Here is a 27,268-nt window from a genome sequence, read left to right on the forward strand (position 1 = left end):
GTCTATACAAGTTTATCCATTTTAAATTTATCATAATGAGGAAAGCTAGTAATGACAGTGGTAAGGAAAAACTACCCAAGATGTTATGAGGAAGAAACCTTAAGAGGATCCAGACTCAAAAGGGAACCGTTCCTTATCTGAATGTCCATTTATTATAGTTCCATCATTGGTTGAGGTTATCAACGGTTCACTGATGGACGCTTGTAGGCACAAACTGTTCATGGCAGCTGTAGTCCTAAGCCATTTGTAACAAGTCCAAATCCTTCTTCATAGTTTTTAAGTTGAACTCTTCACAGTACCTTAACGGATTTTCAGACTGTTCACCATCTTCAGCAGCAGTGACTGGTTTCCATTTAAAAAGACCTCCATCCAAAGGCAGGGCATCAGGATGAAGCAGGTAGGTCCAGAAAGTGTGATCAGACTGCAAGTAAGGACTCCAGCAAGACTAGCTATGGCAGCATAACTAAAAGAGAGAGTGAAAAGGTAACACAAACATGAGGGATCTCTGGGATATAAGATGACCCATGATAGCATCCAAACATCCCAGTTGACCAAAACACTACAGTATATGCATGATCCCTCCAAATTTGTTTGACAAAAGGTTTGACTAAACAAATATTTTTTTCAACCTAGACTTAAACACAGATTGTGTCTGAGTCCCGAACACTAATTGGAAAGCTGTTTTAAAACTGTGGGGCTTTGGAAAGGAAGGTTCTAAAGCCCCTGCTGTAGTTTATACTATTCAATATTTCCAAGGCAGCACACAATATTAGACTGATAGTAGTCTTTACATCCAGAGTCTATTTCTCTTCATAATACGGCTGTACTAAGCTCCTCTAAATCTCCACATGCCACTCAGGTGGTCTGCAAAACAAAGAAAGAAATTAAAACAGGTCTTTAACTCTTAACATCCACGAAGATTTAATGTTGTTTTGTTAGTGAAGGCAAAAATACAGCACAGTCACACCAGTGCAACAAGAGAAAATAAAAGCTAAGATTTGCACTTCAGCAATTCAAACATGCGCATACGACATCAGCGGCACCGCATTACAACTGGCTGCATGCAGAGATCACGTATTTCAAAACACATCATTCCGAATATCAAGTCCATTTTCACGGATTGTTGACATTTTTTCCTGACTCAACTTAAATTAACATTCACGTAGAATAAGTTCATACAAAACACCACAACAATAAAGTGTTACAAAGGTTTTTCTGCATGAGATCCAGTAAAACAGGATAAGACGGTCAGGTGACACTGCGAGAAACCAGTCAATTCATTTAGCATGTTTATGCGATCACTTAAAGCACCATGGGGTGTTACCATTAAAGCACATTCAGCGAATGCAACACGGTACAGATGCACAGTCCAGCCACATCTTACAGACTGGAAAATTCACCATGACAAAAAAAAATCTGCAGTATCATCTTTAAGAGATTATTGACACGATTCAAATACAATTAATAAGTCGGTGCAGTTTAGCAAATTTACCCGAGGATGACCTTATATCGTTCGCCAAAATGATCAAATCATTTTCTCAAAAATAAATTACAGTATAAGTTTCCAGCTTAAAAAGATACCAAAGACAACACTAGAACTATATCTATATACAAGACCGGAAAAATGCTTCTTTTTTCCATACATACATATATTTTAAAGCACTACGATACAGTTGAAAGAGCCTCATATTTTCCAGACACTTGGGGCATCTTAGATGCGTACATGTAAATGTACATAATATACATGTATATTTATATATATACTGTTTATTCACCCACCTGTTAAAAAAGATGCTGTATAAAGGAATCATGTTCAACACTTTGGTATTGAAATTCGTAGTGAATCTTGGCAACCGTTCAAAGACTGATTAGAACCACACATCACATACAGTGCTTCTCTTCTGTGTAGCAGGTTATTTAAAAAGTAGGCTAGTTCTTGGACACCTTACTGGCACCTATTGCTTTAAGCATTTACCAAGTATCGTTCACTATTAATCTAGCGTTCATGTTATAGTCGTGAGCTTTTTGTTCAGATCAACACACACACACACACACACACACAGTCCCTCATACCACTGTGAACAACAGGCCCCAACAAAGTACAATGGAGTCCTTATTCCTCACATGCAGACTCCTCAAGATCGACAGCGCCACCTCTGGTCAGCCTGCGCATCTTGCTGAAGTCGTGATCTTTGCGGAGGTAGGATAGGGTGGGGACACCCAGCTCATGAGGCTGTGTGTGTAGAGGAACAGGATGCATCTCCCCTCCATTCCTCCAGAACAGACAATAATGTTGTGGCTCGTTTATGGCAAACACCTCGGCGCAGGTTCGGGTTAACACTTCCACGCTCTCGCCTGCTTTCCAGTGGAGAGTATGTGCTGCACAACACTCGGTGTTCTGGAAAATAATACGCACAAACCTCTGTACACACACACACACACACACACACACACACACACACACACACACACACACACACACACACAAACAGAGGACGGTGAGTAAGACCCAGGGTTATGGCATTTACCGTGTGTTTTTTGTTGTTTGCGATTTGGTTTGTGATTATGCACGACTTCCATATTACATCTCTCAGAGAATTATTCTTACTAATTTTATCCATGATGTACTGTGGATGTAAAAAGTCTCCATGCCATTCTTTAAACAAAAGGATTTTGTGGTGTAAGAAAAGAAAGCAAAGTAAGAACTTTTCAGAACATTTTTCCACATTTTATGTAAGTTCTTGAAAAAACTGGTTACATAACTGTGGGCACGCATTTAGGACTGGGAATTTTACATTGCTCTAAATGATTTATATCTCAAGTGTATTACCAGCCGTGTAACATTGTCCAGTGAAGTTCCCAGTGTCAGGATGTGCATCTCCATAACTGAGGCCGATGCGATTCGCATCTCGATGCATAGCCGATGATACGATACATTAAAGATACATATGCGATGCGATACAGTTTACTAATATTACAATGCAGTGTGATCCGATTTCAATTTTATTCAACACAATGCAATTAAATGCAATACGATGGAACTGAAAAAAAAATAATGCCATACAATTAAAAATGGTACAGATAGTTTGCTTTTAATAAAATTTTTTGGTTCAGACAGATGGCAAATCATAATTGACTAAAGTGCCTTCTGACTTCTAATGCATAGCCCTTTCACAAACAAGCCATGGTAGTGCAAAAAAAGAAAGAAACGTTTTAAATGAACCAGATGTTGTTTTCCTGTTCTGTCTGCAGGAAGATGCAGCTCTACTTCTGCCATGTTAATCTATATTCTATATGACTCTCAGGACACGCCCCCTCCGTATTGTTGTGAACTTTTAAAACACATCTTTTACATGTAGCAGCAGTGGTGCTGAGTGAACATGTTTAAGAAATAGTTTAGCGAAGAGAAATCAATCTACATATAAAATTGATCACAAATTATTGGTCACTTCCTAAATAAGAAAAGTATAGTGTTTCTATTAATAATTATACATAAATAAAAAAATTTTTTTACAGATGAAATATGTTAAAAACTAAGCATTTAACTTTTATGCTAATGCACTGATGCTAATCAGTGAATCTGACAATCCCTATCCCAAAGTGTAAATATGAGTGTGCCTATGCTTTTATGTCGCTTTAGAGACAGAAATATCTGAAAGTGCAGGTCCCCAAAAGAACAACTGAATTTTTTTTGCAGCTTATATCATCGTGGGAGCACGAGTTTGTATCCCAAAGACAACGCAGCCATCCTTGCCCGAAAGCAACGTGAGCATCTGAGATGGCATATGATGTCTCTGTCCTGTAAATTAATTTTATGAACATCTGTGAGCTCGGGTATGCAGAAAAGGGCAGATAGCGGTTTCCTTTGAATATTATATTGCCCTGCGACACAGCATGAGCAGAAGTTCGGAAAGATTTGACATGCTTGGCATTAACTTTGGCACAGACTTCATGTATCTGGAAGAGAGCATGTGTTAGCTTTCATCTTCCCCGGCTGGTAGCTGTCATATGATAGAGGAGAGGAAAATCTTCTAGTGGGAGGAAATCTTCAAGCGACCAAATAAAAAAATGGGGGAAAAACAGTGGGTATAAAAAAACCTTGGTTTTTATAGGTTACGGACAGATTTAGGTGTAGGCAATAGATTGAATTAACTGCATTAATTACATTATGTCATAAGGATACTGTACATGTGCGTGTGGGAGGGGGTGTGTCTGCGTGAACGTAAAGTTATGTTTACTCCTGAGCCTCTTATATTATTTACTGCAATGTTAGAGTGTTTCACCTTCCTGTAGATTTTTTCATAGTTAATCATAATTCATGCTGGTGTGGACTGTTTGGGTTACTGTCAGAAAGGGTTTCGGTGTGTTGCTGAAAGAAGCAGAGATGCGGGGGCGGTGCGAGATGAGGGATGGAGAAGCACAGCAGCAACTATAAGTCTGAACAGCACAGAAATGTGGACAGAAACAGATATCGAGCTGAAGGGAAACACAAAGTGCTCAGGGTTAATCAGACTGTGGTGTTGTACAGAACAGACTGACAGATGCTGGAAGAGCAGGGAGCGCTGCATTTAAATGATGGCGAGAATAAAAACGATGCGGTGAATAAGAATGATTCTAGAAATAGGAACGATGTAAATCGTGTGCCGTCTGTGATGCACGGTCGAACCTGCGGAAGAGCTCAGGGATTAAAAATGTGTGCCATTAATATTTGTTTCAATGTGCGTCATTTGTAAAATAAATAAATAAATATATATATAGTGTGTGTGTGTGTATTTTAAAACCTGATTCTGCTGGCTCTCTTTATGGAGTTTGGCTTCTTGGGATCTTCTTTTGCTCCATTCTCTCAAATACTCTCGAGCCTCATTGGTTAAACCGCCAGAACATGGGGTACCAGGCTGGCTCTGGATTAGGCACAGACTGGCATAGATGCTCGTCAAGTAGTACCCTCCTAAAAAAAGATATTCATATGATTTTCACAGAAACTCTGTACAACTCTGTACAAGTCCCATTGTTTTACTCTTTGGCTGGCAGGTTTTCTACACCTATAAAAACAAACTTTTGCACAGTTCAGACGCAATTCACATTTTATAAATTTGATCTTGAATAAATTTTACTTTACATTTGTCATCACCTTTTATGTCATTACATGACTGGTGCAAAAAGACTTCAATTATTTAAGGTTCTATTATATACTTTATTTCAAAAGTCAGTAAATGACTATTGAATACAACAGATATTTGATCGATCATATAGTTCTAAAATTAGAAAAAAAATAAAGAGCAATGCAATAAGCACAATGAATTTAATTCTACACTTAAAAATCATTTAGTATTCATTAGTGGACATAATCTATAAGTACCGGGACCTTTATAGTCATATGTGGTTCTTCCACAAAAAGTTTGAGGCACACAATTGTATAGGACGTCTCTGGATGTGGTACCATTCATTTTTCTCTTCACTTCAACTATTCGACCCAAAGCTATTTCATCATGACAATGTGCCTATGCACAAAGCCAGCTCCATGAAGATATGCTTTACATGGGTTGGAATGGAAGATTTTGAGTGGCCTGCTCTAGAGCTCTGACCTCAACCCTAATGAACAACTCTGTACTAGACTGACCACACCCCAGACCTCCTCACATCACCTACATCAGTAACTGACTTTACTAAACCCCTTGTGGCTGAATAAACACAAATCTCCACAAGAACACTTCAAAATCTAGTGAAACAATAGAAAAAAAATCGGAGGTTATTATATATAAAAATGGGGACTAAATTGGAACGGGATGTGCAAAAAGCACAAATATTATGACTAGATGTACACAAACTTTTGTCCATACAGTGTATGTAAATTAGAAAAATATAGCCAGCTTAAATTGAAAAATATTTGTCATTGAGGGCCATTAATACTGATGGATGATGTAGTTTGTCACTATCTAATGAATAATATACATGGATCTTCATGTTCTGTGGAAAGTAGACACTCCTCTCAACCCCATACAAGCTACATGAACAATGTGCAAGTAAGCCCATTTTAAAATCAAACTATGTCCAGGATATCAAAACATAAAAATAACTGTAATAGGAATATTAAAAAAAATCTAACAAAAATCTTGTTGACATCATATATAAGCTTGTGGGCTTCAATGTACAGATTATCATACACTGAACTTTTTTGTATATAAATTCTAATCACTTGCTTTGCGATCTTACTGTTAAAATTGCTGCAGGCACTTACCTTCTCCTGACAGCCAAGAAGACTCCAGCAGCTCCATCATGTACTCCGTCTCCAGCAGCAGTTGTGGAATATTACATTGAACCACCACATAGGACAGAGCAGGCAGGAAATCCTCTGAGCTGAATTCCTGTTCTGCAAACAGGAGATTAAATATAGGCTGATATCAATACAAAGGTAAAGAACCACTCATTGGTTTTCCTATAATTATATATATATATATATATATATATATATATATATATATATATATATATATATATATATATATATATACCATTTATAGGTATTATATTAAAATTTCACAAACCTTATTTCCCCCTGAATTCACTCACCAGATTGTGCTCCCATGGCCTTGTAAACACTCTTGCACACCTGTAGCAAAAGCAGCACTTTGTCTATTGGTGAGTGGCTTCTCTGCATCAGATTGAGCTTTTTCTTTGCTCTTTCCAGACCTGGAGAGTTCAGGACTGCCACCCTTACACCCAGGAGCTGTAGCGTCCCCTCCTGATAGGCCTGCAGGCTGTTTGTGAATCTCTGGAGAGTGCCGTCCTGCGTGTGTAGTGTGAGCAGCATTTGGCTCAGATGAACTTTTAGTGGTTTCAGCACACAACCAAACAAAGCCTTCTCCAAAGCCAGCTCTGCATTGATTGGAGGGGGTGTACGGGGATTAAATAAAACAGAGTGTTAGTCAATTCTATTAGTGTTTGGTTTGATTCAGTCAAAATGTACATCCTACACAAATGAACAGTTTATTTTAAAATACTTCTTACTGCCGTATCATTGGCTGAAGCCCCTTGCTACTTGTTTAAATCACACTATTAAGGTTTAAATGATTTTTAAGAGGGTTAACAATGTAAACAGGGCTTACAGTATGATGCAAATCTGCACTAATTAATTCTCCATCTGTTAAGCAACTGTTGTTATTGCTCTACAGTAGCACTCTACTTTCTTGCTCAAGCTGGAAGTGTTAAAATTCCAGACTCACTAATGCTTCCCTGAAAGGCATTCTATCAGTCATACTGTCATAGCCGGAGAATACAACCAATAAGAGAGGCACCTTAACATCATTAGCATCTGAGTACAGAGCAAACTATATTCTGCAGCTCCTTATGTCTCCTCTAATTCTCACCTCACACACACATTTTGCTCTCCCGAAGAATGTGCGTGGGATCATGATATGTGGTTATGATAAATTGGAAGCATAAAATGCAAATACACCCACCAACACAGTCCTGCTAATGCAGCACCAAGCACCTCGGCCATATTTCTGATATTCTCTGCCTAGCATGTCATTTTCTTTCTTTCTTTCTTTCTTTCTTTCTTTCTTTCTTTCTTTCTCTCTCTCTCTCTCTCTCTCTCTCACAAACAATCATGAATGTACACACACACACACACACACACACACACACACACACACACACACACACACACAAAAACATCGCTATCAGTGTTTATACTTTGTTCTCTTGCTTCATGTCGGAAAATGATTTCGTATTTTGCTACAATAACCCATGAAAAAAAAATGCATGTTCAAAATATTAGATATTTTTCTTTTAAGATTATATGTAAACATTTTTTTTTTGCTTTCGTGCTTTCATGAGAAGTACTTCAATGGCTTGGTGGTGACAGGGTCTGACGAGAAGCAGATTTACTCTCATCTCCCCAAATTGACTATTTTCCATCACCGTATCCTTTTTACATACAGAGTTACAATAAAATACTCTGAAACATCCACAAAAAAAAGTTTTTATTCTTAAATAACTGTAATTAAGAAAAAAAAATGCATATCATAAATCCCTTTATACTGAACTTAAATAAACAGCTAAAATGAGATTATTTTCAAAAACCTGAATGAAACATCACCTTAGAGAAAGCTTTCTATCGATGCTTAAACATGTTTTTAACCTGTTTATTCACCAAATAAGACCTTGATTTACACCAATCAGGCATAACATTATGCCAGCATGGGCACTCTGACTGTTCTGTGGCTTACGCAGCCCCATACGCAACAAACAGCAATGCAACGTGTCAGAACTAGCATTAACTTCTTCAGCAATTTGAGCTACAGGAGCTCGTCTGTTGGATCAAACCACAAGGTCAGCCTTCACTCCCCAAGTGCGTCAATGAGCCTCGGCCGCCCACGACCCAGTCGCCGGTTCAACACTGTTCCTTCCTTGGAGCACTTTTGATAAATACTGATCACTGCAGACCAGGAACATCCCACAAGAGCTGCAGTTTTGGAGAAGCTCTATCCCAGTCGTCTAGACATCACAATTTGGCCCTTGTCAAACTTTCTCAAATCCTGCCCATTTTTCCTGCTTTTAGCATACCAACTTTAAAAACAAAATGTTCAATTGCTGCACAATATATCCACCTACTAAAAGGCACCAGGATGAAGATATTATCAGTCATTCACTTCACAGGTCATTATGTTATAATGTCATAATGTTATGCCTAGTTGGTGTTGTTTGCTACTACAGAAAGATTTAACCATTAATTTATTCATAAAAGCCAGTGATTTGGTCTTGTAATCAGTAGTATTATAGTCATGCTTATAGAAAATGAAGCATCACTATATAACAATTTCAAATAAAAATAAATAAGGAGGTGTATAAGCACCATTACCAGACCTTTCTCATTCTCAGGCACTAGGGTCTCTATGGGAGGTTCCAGTTCTCCAGCCTCCAGAAGCAGACTCTTGGCCTGGGAAAGGAACTTTCTTAATCCCTGAAGCAGCTCCACAGCCGAGCTCCAACTTGGCACCTTAAATTCTTCCTTTTGCTTTAGTAAGAAATCCTGGACCAAGGATCCAAAAGCAGAGCGCCTTTCCCGAGACAGCTCATCAACCAGCCGAGCTACACGCCGCTCAGGAGCAAATACACACACGAATGCAGCACTCATGCGGCGGAGGGTGGAGGCAGGGTTGGCGACAGGGAAACGGGTGCCCCGTGTAAGAGGAGGCCACTGCAGGGCTGAGTCTGGCTGCGACTCCTCTTCCTCCAAGCTGCTGAAGGAGCTGTTGCTGTCTAGTTCGGCGAGGGAAGGAGCATGACGGCGTTCCAGTGCCAAACAGAGCCCTTCATCTTGTGGTATGTCATTAAGATCAGATTTCTCCGGCTGTGGGACTGATGTCTGAAATAGCACACATATACAGAACAGTACAGTAACTCTGTTTATGATCTTTTGACTGAGTAAATAAAAGTGAATGGATTCCTCTGAGTACAGGTAGACAGCAACTCATGATGGAGACGGGTTTTGATGACCTCATCATGCAACACAAGGGTGCACACACAGTCACAGGAAACACCGGCCTTCATAATCAGTGTGCCAAAAGACATCGTCCTGTGATGATGAATTTTGAATAAAAATTCAAGAATTTGTCCCTAAGGCCCCCAGACCATCAATAGCGAGTTCTACTGGCAGGTTTTAAGGCATCTGAGGGAGGAGATTTGGCAAAAACGACGGATCTGTGGTGCGCTAGTTTTGGAACTTTGATACCACCTCGTAATTTAAAAATATCATAAGTCGAGACATGGCCTAGCCATGTCTAAAATAATGGTGATCAGTATTTGGTGGTATATTGTAAATTGTTAATGATTAAAATTTAGAATTTAGCAAAACTATACAGCAGGGGTGTCCAACCTTTTCCACAAAGGGCTTGTGTGGGTGCAGGTTTTCATTCAAATGTAAAATATTTTTTTACAGTTTTGTAGTATCGCTATGTACCATTTGTATCCTGAAATTGAAGGACAATATTGGTCTGAAAAGACGGATCTGTCTTTGGATATGATTTCTTAATCTCTGTGTTGATGATCTGGATATTCATTGTCAGGACCATGTACATAACCAAATGACACCATCTACATCTCTGTGATGTTTTAAAAGCAAATTTGGTTACTAAGAAGATGCCACTATCTTGGATTATTTCATATGTATGAGTATTTTATTGAAAAATGGATGAAAGCATTCCTATTCAAAGTTTAAGTTAGTCCTTGAGAGGTCATTAGTCTTTGTTATATTACGAGACAAATAAATAGGATAGACAAATGTTAATGACTGCAGAATATATACATGCAGTTGGTGTTTAACTGCCCACTGTTTTCTGAGTTAAAAAAAAACATCTGTGCCCTGAAAATTTACTCTGTTTTATAATGTTGAAATATATAATCATTTCCTGTAGGAGGAGGTGAAACAAGCAAAGATCATGTTTACAGACCCATTGCCACCCCCGCTGTTTCAAAAGCACTCGCATGCATGCGTTCACACATATACACTCACTGGGGGCACCACTCCCAGCATCTGCTCATCCTCTTCTTCTGAGGTAGGTGCCAGAGCAGCGGTTCTTCTAAGCATGCTTAGGCCCCCTGCCCTCCGTGCCATCCTCTCATTGCTCCTCAGTGTATCTGTCTCGCCCTGGTTCCACTCAGAGTCTCCAGTGGTCAGGCAGAACGAGGATTCAGTGGACACGCGGACTCGCAGGCTGCGTTTCAACCTGTGGCGTTTGTGTGAAGCCTCTCGACTTGGCTGGGAAGGCTGTAGGAAGAGGGGGTTGATGAAACATGGCGATCGTGGCCGGGAGGACCAGCTCACAGACAGGGCAGGAGGGCCGTTAGGGGGGCCAGGGGTGGCCTGAGAACTCCAGAACTCTGAGAGAAGCAAAATTTCATATATATATGCGTGCTGCATTAATTGCGTGTTAATAAAATTAGTGCATTATTAGCATGTTCATTTTGACAGCCCTATCTATCTATCTATCTATCTATCTATCTATCTATCTATCTATCTATCTATCTATCTATCTATCTATCTATCTATCTATCTATCTATATACAAAATAATAATAATAATAAACAACGTGTAACAATTTTCTGTTCAACACATTTCTCTATTCTGTCTTTTTTTATTCAATAAGATTTTAATTTGTTATTTTTTATATAACCATATTAGATTTTTGCTTTATGTTGCTATATTCTTTTCTATACAATATTTTGTACAATAATTTTACATTTTCCGTCATTTTGATCTATTTGCTTTACCACATAAATATATTATTTGGTTTTCTCATTGTTTATATATTGTAAACAGTATTTTACTCGGTTCCGTTCTATTTCTGCTCAGTTTTTTCTCTATACATCATTATTTTTGCTCCTATTTCTTCTATCCAATTTTATTTTTGTATCATTCTATTCTTGTTCTCTCTCTCTCTCTCTCTCTCTCTCTCTCTCTGTCTGTCTGCATGTGTGTGTCATGGTCTTACCCAAACCAAGGTGTGAGATGCTCTCTAGCTGTGTGTGATTGGTGGCCTGTGCGATAGCTTCAGGAAGCTCGAGTGGGAAAGGCAACACATCCCTCCAGAAGAGAAACAAACAAACAAAATACACACACACACACACACACACACACACACACACACACACACACACACATATTCCATTTCACAATGCAGTACAATAACTGTGTATTTAGTTTAGAACCTTGCACAGAAATGAATTATATATTTTAAATAGCATCTGCCTACTTTATCCTGTGTTTAAAAAAATTATGTATATTTTTCCAGTGAAATGGTGTGTGTGTGTGTGTGTGTGTGTGTGTGTGTGTGTGTGTGTGTTTTACCTGCTAATGCAGTAAAAGGCCACTAATCTGCACAAATCAGGAAAACTTAGAGCTGAGCTCTCCAGAGAGAATGCTGCAGGGATACAGTCAAGAGAGTTTCCCAAAAAAAACGAATCAGTGCTATAAATCAATATGATCAGGCACACATTAGCACAATACACTATAGAGTGCTTATCCCTAAATTGTCTTTATAAAGAATAGTTCATAAATAAATAAGCAATAAATAAGCATTCTGGATTACATATAACATCGCAAAATCAATCACTGCTCGTTTCATAAACGTAGAACATTTAATTCCTATGACATACTGAGGCCTTTAGACTCTGTGCATCACAACACATAAAACAGATGAGAAAATCTGCTATGACCACCATCAGTGGTCACAAATTACTCATCATTTTATCTCCAGAACTGTAGGCACTGAGTGACTAATATAGCTAAAGTCTATGTTTAAAGTGCACAAAATGATCCGGGATGAATCAGCCTAACACAAACTCATCTGTGTACATATCATTTGTGATTAATTGATAGGATAATTACACACAGGATAGTTTGTCACAAACTAAAAATGAAAATGATGAATAGACGTGTGCCACCCAGATGACAATGGGTTCCCTTTAGAGAATTGTTCCTCTCAAGGTTACTTCCTCAAAACCAGTAGTTTTTACCTGCCACAGTCACTACTGGATCACTGATTAGGGATAAACTTATACGGAACAAACTTATAGGCACTAAACTTCATAACCTATGTATCTTTGTAAAGCTGCTTTCGGACAATGTCCATTGTTAAAAGTGCTATACAAATATAAATGAATTGAACTGAAGGATGGCTTAGAGCTGCAATCGCCATGAACAGTTTGTATTCAAGTGGTATCAGACTCTTGTTAAATATAGTGCACTGGTCATGCTTCAGATGTTTTCCATCATTGTCAGATTTGAGTAATAAATAAAGTGAGCGCACTTCCACACTTCAGAAACCATACCTTAAAATGTGTTATTCATCAAAACATCATGTAGTCATGAACATGTGTGCTATGTGTGGCCTGTTCCAGAAAACATGTACACGTGTGTGTGTTTTGAGTGTTACACTCACTGGAGTCTTCCTCTCGAACTGGGTATTGTGCAACACACACATTGCTCTCCTGAACCCTCACACACAGCACTTTCCTCTGAGTGACCACACACTTGCACACCAGAAAAGTCTGCAGAAAGACCCAAAGTTGAGATATATGACATTTAGGAGACTTACACATAAATATATATATACATATATAAATAAAAATTTTCTAGGTATTCCAGAAGTACAATTTATGGAATGTTTCTAACCCTGGATTATTCATTAAACAATACCTTTAATGAGGGGTTCTAAAACCTTTTGCTTTTAGAGACTTCTTTAACTCTAAAAGAAATACTATTGACATCCTGAACACACTTTTTGATCATGCACTAATGCCTGAATTATTACTTAAAAATAACATGAAGTTATGCTTTAACTGTAACTTGAGTAAAATGTTTAGTTTGTTGTTTGTGCTCCAAACAAAACGTGAAAAAGATAACTACTAAGAATTTATGTGAGAATATTAAACACCTTACATAATCGTAGAAGTCAGTTATTAGATGTATTTTAGACATACAGATAAATCAAACACTATAATAATGAATATGAATTATGCATTTAAAAAGGTATTTCATTTGCCATACGTACCTGTGTATATCATTGCATGAGATTTTGTGAAGGGGAATGCACCAAAATATGTGTGTTAGAACACTGGAAAGAGTGTGCTGTAGAAATTTAAAGTAAGTAAGACAAAATAAATACAGGAATGGTGGACCGTCAGAACCAGCAAGACATTTTCTGCTGGCCGAAACTCTATCAGAATAACTGACTTAATCAGTTTACTTGCTTAGTTCAAGGAACCCTAAAACGCATCTGAACATCTGTTGGTATTTTTACGTCCTTTGATTGGATGGTCAAAAAGCACATCATAATCAGCTCTCAAACCGCTTTTGCTGCAAACTGCAGAATCTCAAATATGTCCATATGGATTTAATAGATAATAGATTTTTATTCCACAATGGCTGACAGTAAAGAAATTGGTGAAAAATTCACTTACAAGTACATTTACAAGACGGATTTTCAAGTAAAGCTTTTAGGAACCATTCATAATTTTGAGTTTTCTTTCTTGTTGAATTTGCATCAAAACACACAATTTGCCTTTCCAATCCTCAGGAAAACTGTAATATACAGAAAATGTATATTATTCATGCTTCAGCTAGAGATGGCTTCAGTGAAAAGAGAATTGTAGAAATGTGTTCATTGGGTTTTCTTGCTTTAGAAATGCAAATCATACTTGCTGCATAAAAGTGATGCCTGTCTGTGATGCAGAGCTCAGTAATACTGCGATTCTGTATCATATTGATAGTTTCTATCGTTGTTGCATTATAATGAGATATATATATATATATATATATATATATATATATATATATATATATATATATATATATATATACTGTATATATATATACATACATACAGTGGGGAAAATAAGTATTTGACACATCAGCATTTTTATCAGTAAGGGATTTTTTAAAGTGGGCTATTGACACAAAATTTCCACCAGATGTAGCCATCAAGCCATATATTGAACTCATACAAAGAAATCAGAACATTTAAGTATACAAGTTGAGTCATAATAAATAAAGTGAAATGACACAGGGAATAAGTATTGAACACACTTTATTTAATACTTTGTAGAAAAGCCTTTGTTGGTGATTACAGCTTCTAGACACCTCTTGTATGGAGAGACCAGTCGTCTGCATTGCTCAGGAGTGATTCTGGCCCATTCTTCCACACAAATGGTCTTTAAATCTTGAAGGTTCCTTGGGCCTCTTTTATGAACTTTGATCTTCAGTTCTCTCCATAGATTTTCTATGGGATTTAGGTCAGGTGATTGACTGGGCCATTCAAGCAACTTGATTTTCTTTCTTCATTGTTTCCATGGCCTTGTGTTTGGGATCATTGTCTTGCTGAAATGTCCACCCTCTTTCTGTTAAATGGTAGCAGATTTTTATCCAGAATGTCCCGGTACATTTCTCCATTCATCCTGCCTTCAATAATATGAAGTCTGCCAGTAGCCTTTGCTGAAAAGCAGCCCCAAACCATGATGCTTCCACCCCCAAACTTAACTGTTGGTATGGTGTTCTTGGGGTGGTGGGCAGTGCCATTTCTTCTCCAAACATGGTGTGTAGAATGACTGCCAAAAAGTTCAATTTTGCTTTCATCTGACCATACTATAGTCTCCCAATAATCCACAGGCTTCTCCAAATGCTCTTTCACAAACTTTAACCGAGCCTCAACATGCTTTTTGTTCAGCAATGGAGTCTTGCGTGGTGAGCGTGCATGGATGCCATGGCGGTTCAGTGCATTGCTTATAGTTTTCTTTGAAACAACAGTATCTGCTGATGCAAGGTCTTCCTGAAGTTCTGCCCGAGTGGTTCTTGGCTCTTGGCGAACTTGGAGGATACTGACAGATTTCAGGTGATCTCAATGGCTTTCTATGCCATTTTGCACCTTGTTATCTTCATGTGTTCAATACTTATTCCCTGTGTCATTTTACTTTATTTATTATGACTCAACTTGTATACTTAAATTAATTCATCAGATAAGAAGCACTTTATTAAATTACTTGAGGAATTGTTTCAGTTCTAAAATATATACAGTGCAACCTCGATACTCGCAGGGGTTACATTCTATGACCCCTCGTGAGTAACAAAAAAGGTTTTGACTTTCCTTTTTCAAGGGGAACTGTACATGTACTGTACTGTAAACTCAACAAAAATTATAAATTACTTGTCATAAATATTTTATTTACTACTTTAAATGAATAATACAATAATAATAATAATAATTTCAAAAATGTTTATGTAATTTATGAGTACAAACTCTGTTTTGAAATGTTACTCAAACTTTCTCACGAACTATCAGATTTTTTGAGTTTCAAAACTTTTCGCAAGATCCAAATAAAAAATTGCAAAATGGTTCCACTGTAAATAAATGAATTTACTGTATTCATTTCACTGTTGAGGGCAAAGAGTAGTTCCCCTCTCTTTCAACCCAGAGCATGTCCTAGTACTACAGCAGGATTCAAATAAGAAATGGATAAAGAATGATACAAAATGGGTTGAGAATAAATTGTTCGTGTTTATTATTTACTTATTTCTACATTCGATAAGAAGGAAACAATGAAGAATTCAGTCTAGCCAAATGGTGGACGCACATTTTATAACGTACTTAATGTGGTCATATTCACACACTTCTCACATCGTATTTAAGGTTGGATCTTTTTAGTTTGTGATTGTTACATGCCCTAACTCATCATTCGTTATCGTTATATAAGTATTACTTCAGCAAATACTACATGATTATTCATGCACAAAATAGCCAAAGACCTGTTTATAGGTTTCAATCTTACATTATTTATAGGCTTCTTGTATCTTGAGACTTGGATTGAACACAGTCGATTCAAGTGAGCAATCAAAAAGGCCAAAGACTATAAAAACTCAGTCGTCAAAATAACAGCTTTGAAAATGGTAGGTTAGATTTTTACTGCTGTAACAATAGCACAGAACACAGCTTTTAGAACTTCAATTTATTTTATGTATTTTTTGGCTGGATTTTTGGGGTTTCTTGTACATTATTTATTCTTTTACTCATACAATTGCAATTGTGAAAAAAAGAGACAAAGAGTCTTTTTACTTGTCACATGTACATTACAGCAGAGTGAAATTTTTTCTTTTGTATATTTAAGTAATGTTAGGAAACTGGGGTAAAATGGCTGGGGTCAGAAAGCTAGGATCAGAATGCAGGGTCAGCCATGATACAGCACTCTTGGAGCACAGAGGGTTAAGGGCCTTGCTCAAGGGCCCAAGGTTGGCAGCTTGGTGATTCTGGGGCTTAAATCCCTGACCTTCTGATCAGTAACCCAGAGCCTTAACCACTGAGCTACCTAAGGATTTGGGTTTTCCCAACTTAGCTGATTCAAACCAAACAAGGCTGGACTTCGGTTAGCTGGGTTGAGTTGTAGGAGAAAAACTCCATAATGCAGAGAGCAGTTTTACCTATCTGAAAACCCTTCTTTTTTCACAATATTTCTTATTTTCTAGTGTTTTGTTACATAGTTTGGGATGTGATTCAGGTTAAACACATACACATACATGTACATGCATATATTTAACATCAACAACAACCACAGAAAAACAAGGATTATAAAACACAGCTTTCAAATATAAAGTTATTTGTTTGAACCCTTCCACCGTTCATCCACAGATTATATAATGAAATGATTTGACTCTTGTCAACATTTACTTCTTTATCACACAGGAAACACCTTGTGAAAGTAAACACTCTGTGTGCCAGCCATTGCTAGATGTTGCTTATTAGCTGACAAACACCCATTCCTGCTAAATGTTTTCCTCCCAGCATCTTGCAGAGTTTTTAGGATCATATACCTGTGAAGTGGTTAGCAAGAGTCGACTGGATGATTATAAGCCACACAGAATGATGTAATCAAGCTTGAAATGATCTACTAGCTCTCTCACCCCAACGATCTCTCGCTGCAGGATGCAGAGGGCAGAGTCAGGGTTGATTGACAGCTGGAGCCAGATGGAGTGTGTGAGGAGGAGGCGATCCAAAACACTCAGACTCCTCTGAAGAATGTCATCCATCTAATGTGGAGAGCAAAAGAGTTCAAACATTTTTACAGTCATAGATCACTGTCCTTTGATTCACAGGCACAACACACACTCAAATATATTGATACAATAATGGTAAGATTATAGAAATAGTCCAATATTTTCTATTTTAATCTCTCTCTATAAAATTTGTAGTATATTTTTCAACATTGTGATGCTGAATCTCCACTGACACACAGTATGAAGCTGTTCACTTTAAACTTCTAACAAGAGAATAAGGGAAATTGTTGAACTTCCTACAATGAAAAAATTGTCACATCATGACTGGATAATGCAAACATTTCAGCAACATGTAAATTAATAAATCTATAGAATGAGGCATAAGTATTCACCCCTTTTAAACTTTTCCACATTGAATCCAAATTGGATCTAATGGTGATTATGTCATGAATCTGCACAGAATTTCCCATAAGATTAATGTGGAGAGAAAACAAAAACATTTGCTGTTCAGTGTGCACCCTGTGTGATTTTGGCCAGGATTTGGTGCTCTGAGACAATTTTTTAAATCCTAAAAGATTCCTATAAGCCGAGGCTAAAATCTGTAGTCTTTGTTCGCTGGTTTGTCATGGTCACCTACAGCCGATTAACAGTCGTGAATTTTTCCCCCTCAGATGAAATTCTGGCAGTGTCAGAAGATTTCAGACTCTTTCCTGCAATGTGACTTCTTCCAGGACGACCGTTAAACCAAAAACCAATAGGAGTGCCGAACCTGATGACGCAATTAGCGCGACAACTTCAAACCACCTCAGGGAAAATGTTGAAATGAGTCAGGTGGGCAGTACAGCAAAAAAGAAACTTTTTGATTTATGGAGGGAAAAGGAGTGTTTGTAAGACATTTTTTTAATTATCAAGGCATGTCTTGAACCAAATTAATGCTACAGATTGTTGTTGTTTTTTGCTGCTAGCTACCATTAGCAAGTTAACCAACAGATTGATGACGTAAAACTTCAGGACGAATGTCTTTCTAGTATGGGTCAGTTTTTGACTGTCATACAGTCTGATATTATGACAACTGAGATCCTACAGCAAGACATTGGAATCGTTTATGTACAGTCTGACAAGCAACAATAGCAAAGGACTATTAATATTGCAAAGTGTGCACCCAGTATTACATAAGTATATAAGTATTCACACTTATTGTTGTGAAACCATACAGTCACATGCTGTCGTATCGTAAGCTGAACGGGTTTCACCTGTGCTACTAATGTTTGACATGTACTCAAAACGAATGCACCTGTTCTTGCTTCAAAACATGTGAAAACAATCAGTGTCATGAAGACCAAGGGGCTAGCAAATCAAGCCCTGGACAAATTTAGAATTAGTATTAATTAGGATTTCACTGTAAAATGAAATACCCTCCAAATGGTAAAATATTGCAGAGCACTGATGGATGGAAAAAGGAATGTAGCACATTTTTGCAGCTAATGTAATTCTGAAAGTCTTTCTGGATAAAGGCGTCTACCAAATGCCATAAACGTAATGTAAATGAATAAACGTATGTGGCCAGACTAATTAAAAAGAAAGGTGTCCACGTTTCATCTTCTGGCTTTTTGATTTTTTTTCATAAAGGGGTCACTAAAAAAAGGTATCTACCACCAACAGTGTGCCAATAAAAACACCCTACAACCCACCAATGAATGGAAGCAGCACCTGTAATTGGAGAAAGCAGAAGACGGAAGGAAGAGAGAACAAAACTATACAAGCCACTGCTTGAGTACAATAACATACATTGTAATGACTGCAGTGTAAGAATGTAATATAGCTGCATGGTTGTCATTCAGAAACTGCTCTTAGACTTTAATTACAGACATTTGATTAAACTATTTTTCTTTTCCAATCTCAGTACAGGGAAAGTGTTAAAACTGTGGACTGGGTATAAATTAGACTGAACGGCCCTGGAACATTTATTTAAGAATGAAGTTTAAGATATTTTTAAATGTGTTAAAGTTTGACTTTAGGGACCGTGTGTGAATGTGTTCTCTCACATTATGTTTTTTCCCCCCAGTGAGGAACCAGCTGGGAATCTTGTCATGATGTCATTCCAGGATCATGATCACATACTCTCACATACTCTAACACACACACATACACACACACACACACACGCAATCACAGATGAGGACCAAACACTTTCCTGTCTCACTCTTTCTTTCCTTCTTTCTTCCTTTCCTTCTCTCTCTCTTTCTCTCTCTCTCCGTTTCAGCAGTGTGACACTGTGTGGGCAGCGCAGAGAGAGCTTGAGTGTGGCGGCAGATGGTTCCCATGGCAACAGGTGCCTACACATGATGACAGGCATTCCCACTCAGCCTTAGACACCTACTCTACCAACACACACACACACACTCCCGCTCTATCACACATACCTTCACGCCTCATCAAAAAAAAAAAAAAACTGGAAAAACTTGGCACAGCTTAGAGGGTTATTCTCTCTCTCTTTCCCTCTTCCTCTCTGTCTCTCTCTCGTTCCCTCTCCCTCGGTCTGGTTAGTTTTAACAGAGTTTTTCTTCTCATCATAACTCCTATAATCCACTTCAGGTTATTTTTGTAGATCATGTTTTTTGAAGCGTGGTCGGCTGTCGCTCCCTCTGCCCAGCTTACATAAGATAACAGCATGCACAGCAATGAAGGGAGTGCAGTAAAGTCACAGAGGTAACTACACAACCAGTGGAGGAAGCAGTGCTTTTTTATTAGACTCTATTAATAGAGTTATTATTATTGCAATCATATCCTGACCATTTTTTTTACTGTCCTCTGAACATTAGCAAGTGCATGTAAGGTACAGTTCCAATCCTTTTGGTGAGAAAAGGCCATAAATCTATGTATCTGTCAATTCATCAATTTATCTATCTATCCATTCATCCATCCATCTATGCATCCATCCATCTAGCCATGTCCATCCATCCATTCATCCATCCATCCATCCACCCATCTGTCAATCCTTCCAGCCATCCATTAATGCATGTGTCTATCCATTTCTTTTTTTTTAAGTTCATTTATTATTTTACTTCATTTTATAAGAAGAATCCAGCAATCGTTCAAAAGCTTTTATCATTCTTCATTATATATACAAGGAGGACACACAACAAATCAAAGCAAAATAATAATAAATTAAACTACATTTTAAACAAAATAGAACATACAAAGAAATGTCCATCCATTTTCATCCATCCATCCATCCATCCATCCATCCATCCATCCATCCATCCATCCATCTAACCATCTTTCCCTATGTCCATTCATCAATCTTTATTTCCATTTATCCATCCATTTATCACTCCATCCATCCATTCATTTTTTTTTAACACTGACACAATGTCTATATGGTGCCCTGCAATAGATCCCATCCATGCTGAGTTTCTGTCTTACGTCCAAATGTCCCAGGACAGACTCTACACTGCAACCCAGTCCAGGATAAAGAACTTAACAGATAAATTAAAGAAATGCCAGCTTCTGAATAATTGGCAATCTTTTAAGAAAAATATATGCTTAAGGAACCAAATACCAGATGCTTTCTGTATTGTATATTTCTGAATATGTATTTCTATTCTTCAGTTTTATTTTGTAGACCACTGGCTTTCATTCCATTTCAAATCCGGAAACTACGGCTAAGCCAGCTATTAAGATTATTGATTTAAGATTTTGCCAAATAGGTGAAATACAGTGTAAATATCTAAAGTTTATTTTGGTTTCATCTGACCATAACAAATGAAAACTAAACCTTTAGGTCCTAATAATGGTTTGCTGAAGTTCAGGACTTGCAGTTTTGTGAGTGGCTCTTAGTTACAGCTTCTTTCAGGCAACTCTCCCGGACAGCTTATTGTTATGGAGGTTGGAAACTTATTTATTTTGACATTTGACAACCCAACAATCAGTGTAAACTGTGCAATTCTGACACCATGGGCTCCATATACAGATAAACAACCTTCTTTCCTTATATTTACAATTATATTTGAAACGCCATATTTCAAAGGTATATGTATTATTTTAAATGGTTGATTATTTCAGTGTCCGATCATTTGCTCATTTGCATAAAGAATATGATAATTACATTATTTAGACTTAGATACCCAATTTCAGTGATCCCTAATGAAAGCATCTATATGAATATAGCTTGACAAATGTCTACCAGATCCTATCCCAAACACCCAAGCTTCCATTTTCATTGTGCAATTGGTTTACTTTAGTGATCTAAAAAAAATCTATATAAATTATGGATTATTCCCAACAGTCAAACATGCCTACCAAATACCAAACACAAATCAACAGCCACATGCTAACAAAACACAAATGCACAGCACTAAAATAGTCGATAGCACGCAAGCACCAAAAGAGAAGGGCCTGCACTTTTAACATGACCTACACTGACCGGTATATTATTAGAGATCACAGAAGAGGAAGAGAGAGTTAGAAAGAGTTAGAGGACAGAAGAACTGAGCAGGGCTGTTCATTTACAGAGTAGGCTCTCCTTATATAAAATCCTGAGAAGCTAACAGCCTACACACTCAGTTATGCAATACAGCAGCGGGAGTTAAAACCAAGAACCGAGAAGCAAGAGAGAGAGAGAAAGAGCAAGCGAGAGAGAGAGAGAGAGAGAGAGAGAGAGAGAGCAAGCGAGAGAGAGAGAGAGAGAGAGAGAGAGAGAGAGAGAGAGAGAGAGAGACATATAATTCAATGGGAAATCTAAATGATTAGACAGAGCTAATTGCATACAGAGTAATCTGAATCTAGGAGAAAGGAAAGTTATCAGTCAATCAGACCAAAATGGTGACATGGAAAAATGGAAAAGAATCAAGAGTTGGTTCATCTTGTCTGCTAACAAGCATCAGGAGACAAAGAGAGAGTCAGAGAGAAGACGGAGTCGGGGGAGTCCGACTTTTTCAGGTTAAACTGAAAATTACATAAAAGGCAAAACACAGGAAAGGCCTGGAGGGAGGGAGACGGAGTGAGAAAAGCAGAAAGCTAGAACAAGACAGAGAGGGAGAATGAGAGAGAGTGAGAACAGGCAGTGTGAACATTAAATAAAAGCTCCAAAGTGAAAAAAGAGCACCAGAAAACAGGAAGAGAGCAAACTAAATAAATCCCCTTACTCAGAAATCAAATACTACTAATACAAGCAATACAAAAATGCCCAATTTGGCAGGCTGGAAACTAAAATTTAAACACTTCTGAACAGCTAACTGTGCCCTGAGATTTGTGGGTAATTAATCTTTGCTAAACTCTTCAATAAATTATTCAGAAAGTCGAATGTTGAGGAATATCCTGTAGGGTCCATGAGCAGGAAAGAATTCAAAATGATCATATGCATGCATAAAAAGTTATGGCAGTTTGACAGGTTTCAGAGTATCAAAACTCCGCTAGACTTTCTCTCTCTCTCTCTCTCTCTCTCTCTCTCTCTCTCTTTCTTTCTTTCTTTCTTTCTCTCTTTCTCTCTCTCTCCAGACTGCCAAGCTAAACTGTAAAAGTTGGGACCTTCAAGAACTCAGCTAACTCACTCTACTTGGCAAAACTTACTTCACATCCTGGCACACAATTATAAACTCTGTCCTACTCCCCCGATAAGTAAATCTGCCTTTAGCAGAACCATGACCCTCCAATATATTTTTTATTTTTGCTATTTTATCTTAGTTAACTGTAGACCATATTTTTCACCCACATGTTTCTGAATGCCAGAGTTAAAAATAAACGTGATAATAATGTAAATATAAAGGCCAGTCATTAGAACTGATATTAACCTCAAGAAAGAAAAACCTGTAAATTAGTATGAAAGTCTAACAGATCTGTCAAACTCAGTGAATATTAATAAAATGATAGACAGCCTTGTTCAGCTAATTCCATTTTACACAAATTAGCAAAATAAGTTTGCATAAATTAAAACATGACTTTTATCTTTAAGTATTTACCACAATTTAACCAGAGGTTTGGGAATTGAGGCCATTAGAACCTTGGGCTTATGGTCTAGGGATTACAGGGGTAAGAGTCTGTGAAAGAGACTGTTGACAGTAGGGTTTGTGCAGAGGAGAACCGGAATCAAAATAAGTGTAGAGGAGATTGGTGGATTCAGAGTCAGTGCAGAGGAGACTGGTGAAATCGGAGTCAGTACAGAGGAGACTGGTGAAATCAGAGTCAGTGCAGAGGAGTCTGGTGGAGTCAAAATAAATGCAGAAGAGATAGGTGGAGTCAGAGTCAGTGGAGAGAAGACTGGTAAAATCAGGGTCAATGCAGAAGAGACTGGTAAAATCAGAGTCAGTGCAGATGAGACTGGTGAAATCAGAGTCCATGCAGAGGAGACTGGTAAAATCAGAGTCAGTGCAGATGAGACTGGTGGAGTCAGAATCAATGTAGAAGAGACTGGTGAAATCAGAGTCAGTGCAGAGGAGACTGTTTGAGTAAGAGTCTGTGCAGGGAAGGCTGGTGGAGTAAGAGCACACTGGGAAGCAGACTGGGAATCAGAGTCTGTGCAGGCAAGCACACTGGGAATCAGAGTCTGTGCAGGCAAGCACACTGGGAATCAGAGTCTGTGCAGGCAAGCACACTGGGAATCAGAGTCTGTGCAGGCAAGCACACTGGGAATCAGAGTCTGTGAAGGCTAACACATAGATTCAGGATTTGTGTAAGAGAAACAGAGTCTGTGCACAAGTAATCACTGGAGTCAAATTCTGCACATTAAAGTCAAGTTTATTTCTATAGCGCTTTTCACAACACACATTGTCTCAAAGCAGATTTACAGAATTTAACAGTTAAGGTGAATGGTGTGTATTTATCCCTGATGAGCAGCCATGGTGACTGTGGCAAGGAAAAACTCCCTTAGATGGTTTGAGGAAGAAACCTTGAGAGGAACCAGACTCAAAAGGGGAACCCATCCTCATTTGGGTGACATCAAGAGTGTGATTATAGTCTTTAAACAATACAGAACACTGGAAAGTGAGAACTAACATGAGCACTGGAGTGTAAGATTATGAATAATGTTCTTTCTACAGTCTTTTACAGTCATTTGTGGGTATAAAAACTAGGAGCTAGTGAGCAACTCATAAAATCGCTCGACATTTGCGATCATTGTAGGTACAACACCAGCTTCTCCATGCCAGAGCCTTTAAACACTCATTAAAGGCTATTGAAGTCAGATTCTGAACAAAATAGACTATTGGAGTCAGACTACATACAGTACAGAGCACTAAATTCAGAGTATGAGTATAAAGAATCACAATTGGTGCAAGAGAGACTGTAGAAGCCAGGGTCATTCTGTTGCTGCAGAGACCGTCTGGGCAAAAAAGAAAAAGCAAAAAAAAGTTGCAGCCCAAGTTTGCACTATACATGCCACTGACACCACAGTCCTGGTTGGAGAGGCCACTGGAGCAAGAGGCTGTGGTGGTGTTGATGTCTGGATGGTGAAGGCCATTGCAGCCAGTCTGTGCAGTACATGCCCCTCAATCTGATGTATGTCAAGTAGAGACGGTCAAGCTACGGCCTCAACCACAGAGATGGTTAGAACCAGAGTGTGAGCTCTAAAAAACAGCTGGGGGTTTCGCCATATTCATAAGTGTTCATATCTCTTATTCATTTGGGTCATGACCAATGTAATTACTGATAAAGCAAATCATATTTATTGAGCAATGTGACTGTATTTCCATTATGCAAGATGCCAGCTTTTGCTCATACAAGCCAATCAGCTCTAAAATCACACTATGCTCAATCAAGTTTAATAGATTTGTATAATAAAAATCTAAAAATATTATGAGAGGAGTTTATTGTGACAGATAACCAGAATACTCAATATGTCATTACATCAGGTGCGTGTATATGCTGACAAGTTAATGTCCAGGTAGGTATGGGTTAATATGTTGGATTGCCACAGCTATAACATGAGTATAAAATACAATAAGGTAACTGTGAGAGAAGGTAAGAGTTTGGTGCCACAGGTGCCATGTGCAAAGCTGAACACCCACTCACAGGAAACAAATTTTGGCAACAGACCAACGCATTAAGTATAAGTGATAGTGTTAATACTTTTACTGATACAGCTTGCATTAAAACTGTTCATCACATGCCTTTTTACTAGACAAAGTGTGTTTCAAACTGCCCCATGTTCATAAACTCTTCCAGAACCAGGTTTTGTCCGTTGCTTGGCATGCAGGAGTGTGAAGATTTGTGAAGGGGAAAAAAATGATCATCACATCCGATGAAACCAAAATGAATGATTTTTCACCATCGATTTCATTAATGCCTCCACAAGGCAATAGAGGGGTACAAACAAATTTGACAATGACGTCAACAAACAAGTGATCGTCAATGACACATGACAAACAGGTGCGAGTGTGTGTTCCATCCATGAGTCAGAGGACAGTGAACAGCACAGCTCCATATGTGAACAAGCTGCACCAGGTGCCTGTGTGTGTGTGTGTGTGTGTGTGTGTGTGTGTGTGTGTGAAAACAGGAAAGAGCTACCAAGAAAAGAATATCAGGATAGAAGAAAATGAACGAGCGAGAGTGAAAGAGGGAGAGAAAGTATGTTGTTTCCTACAAGCCCTCGCAGTCTTCACACTTCCACCCCCACAAGGCAGAACAGAGACGCTCGGCACTAAGATGGCATTACTTCACTGTAGAACCGAGCAGCAGGCTACAGCGAAACCTGCGCTCACTTACTCACTCAAATTCACACAAGACCCAAAAGCTGTGGAAGAGCCATGCACAAATAACTAAAAAGGACAGTCCTTCAACTCTATCACAAAGAAAGACAGATCCACCAGGATGCACTTACTAACAAATCAGAGAAGGGGAAACTTTGGTAATAGAACATAAAGACCAGGAAGACCATCCATGTTCTTTATGTTGAGTTTGGAAATCATATTTAGATGCATTTAAGGAAATTTCACTCATCTCAAAACATACACATACCAAATGTTTTGAGACACGTGAAAGATTTACTGTATGCATCTAAATATGATTTCCAAGCTCCAGATGAGAAGCAGGATGATCTCAAAAAAAAAAAAAAAAAAAAAAAGTCCTGGATGCACTGTGATGGTACTGATGGTACTTAGGTGCAAACATTACAAAGTAGTATGCATTACTATGACTATTCCTATATATTAGTAGTGCATATTTACATGCATTAAAGATTTCTAATAAAATCGTATTGTATTGATTTTATAGTGTGGGGAAAAAAAACATGCATTTTAACATTTATTATAAGTGGAATAATCCACTTATATTAGAGGATTGAAGTTACCTTTGAGTTAATTATTCAGGTTGGAATATAAAGGGAATCAAAGTAGTAATGAAAAAAAAAGCATAGAGAGTGACGCACTTTACCTTTTTCCCTTCTTTCCTTTATTTCTCAGCTGCTCCTCTTGTGAAGTTCAGCATGGCATCAGTGGCTCAGAGCAGCTCGCGCCTATCACATCGCCCGCTTGTGCTTATTGCATGTAATTAGAGACGCACGAGTCCCAGAATTCATCTTGCTGATATGATTCAGTCGGTGGATCGCCCACTGAACTCCTCACACCCGCTTCTCCCTGTTACTCGCTCATTTTAAACGCGCGCACGCACAAAAACACGCACGCAACTTTTACCCCCCTCCTAACGTTGAGACTGTCTCTGTGCGCATGCGCGGTATCGATGCAGCCCTGATGGAAGCACCCAAAAGTGAGAAATCTTAAGACTGAGATT

The 27,268-nt window shown here is 38.2% G+C and overlaps 1 protein-coding gene across 1 annotated transcript; it reads right to left on the reverse strand.

The window, feature by feature from the left end:
* Positions 1-896: 896 nt before the first annotated feature.
* rin1b (Ras and Rab interactor 1b) lies at positions 897-27,268 on the reverse strand. The gene is made up of 11 exons (XM_046850966.1): positions 26,912-27,268; positions 17,453-17,578; positions 12,945-13,053; positions 11,852-11,924; positions 11,496-11,587; positions 10,517-10,884; positions 8,869-9,370; positions 6,571-6,876; positions 6,239-6,370; positions 4,782-4,948; positions 897-2,422 (listed from the first exon to the last, which is right to left on the reverse strand). The coding sequence occupies exons 2-11, from the start codon at positions 17,576-17,578 to the stop codon at positions 2,114-2,116; spliced, it is 2,184 nt and encodes a 727-aa protein (XP_046706922.1). The 5' UTR covers positions 26,912-27,268; the 3' UTR covers positions 897-2,113.

Source organism: Silurus meridionalis, chromosome 6 (genome assembly GCF_014805685.1).
Source record: "Silurus meridionalis isolate SWU-2019-XX chromosome 6, ASM1480568v1, whole genome shotgun sequence".
Classification (NCBI taxonomy): domain Eukaryota; kingdom Metazoa; phylum Chordata; class Actinopteri; order Siluriformes; family Siluridae; genus Silurus; species Silurus meridionalis.

Coding starts and splice junctions, on each gene's coding strand:
- rin1b (XM_046850966.1), bottom strand. CDS start 17,578: ATGGATGACATTCTTCAGAGGAGTCTGAGTGTTTTGGATCGCCTCCTC. Junction 11,588..11,851: donor GCCTTTTACTGCATTAGCAG/GTAAAACACACA, acceptor TCTCTTCTGGAG/GGATGTGTTGCCTTTCCCAC. Junction 6,877..8,868: donor AGTGCCTGAGAATGAGAAAG/GTCTGGTAATGG, acceptor CAATCAATGCAG/AGCTGGCTTTGGAGAAGGCT.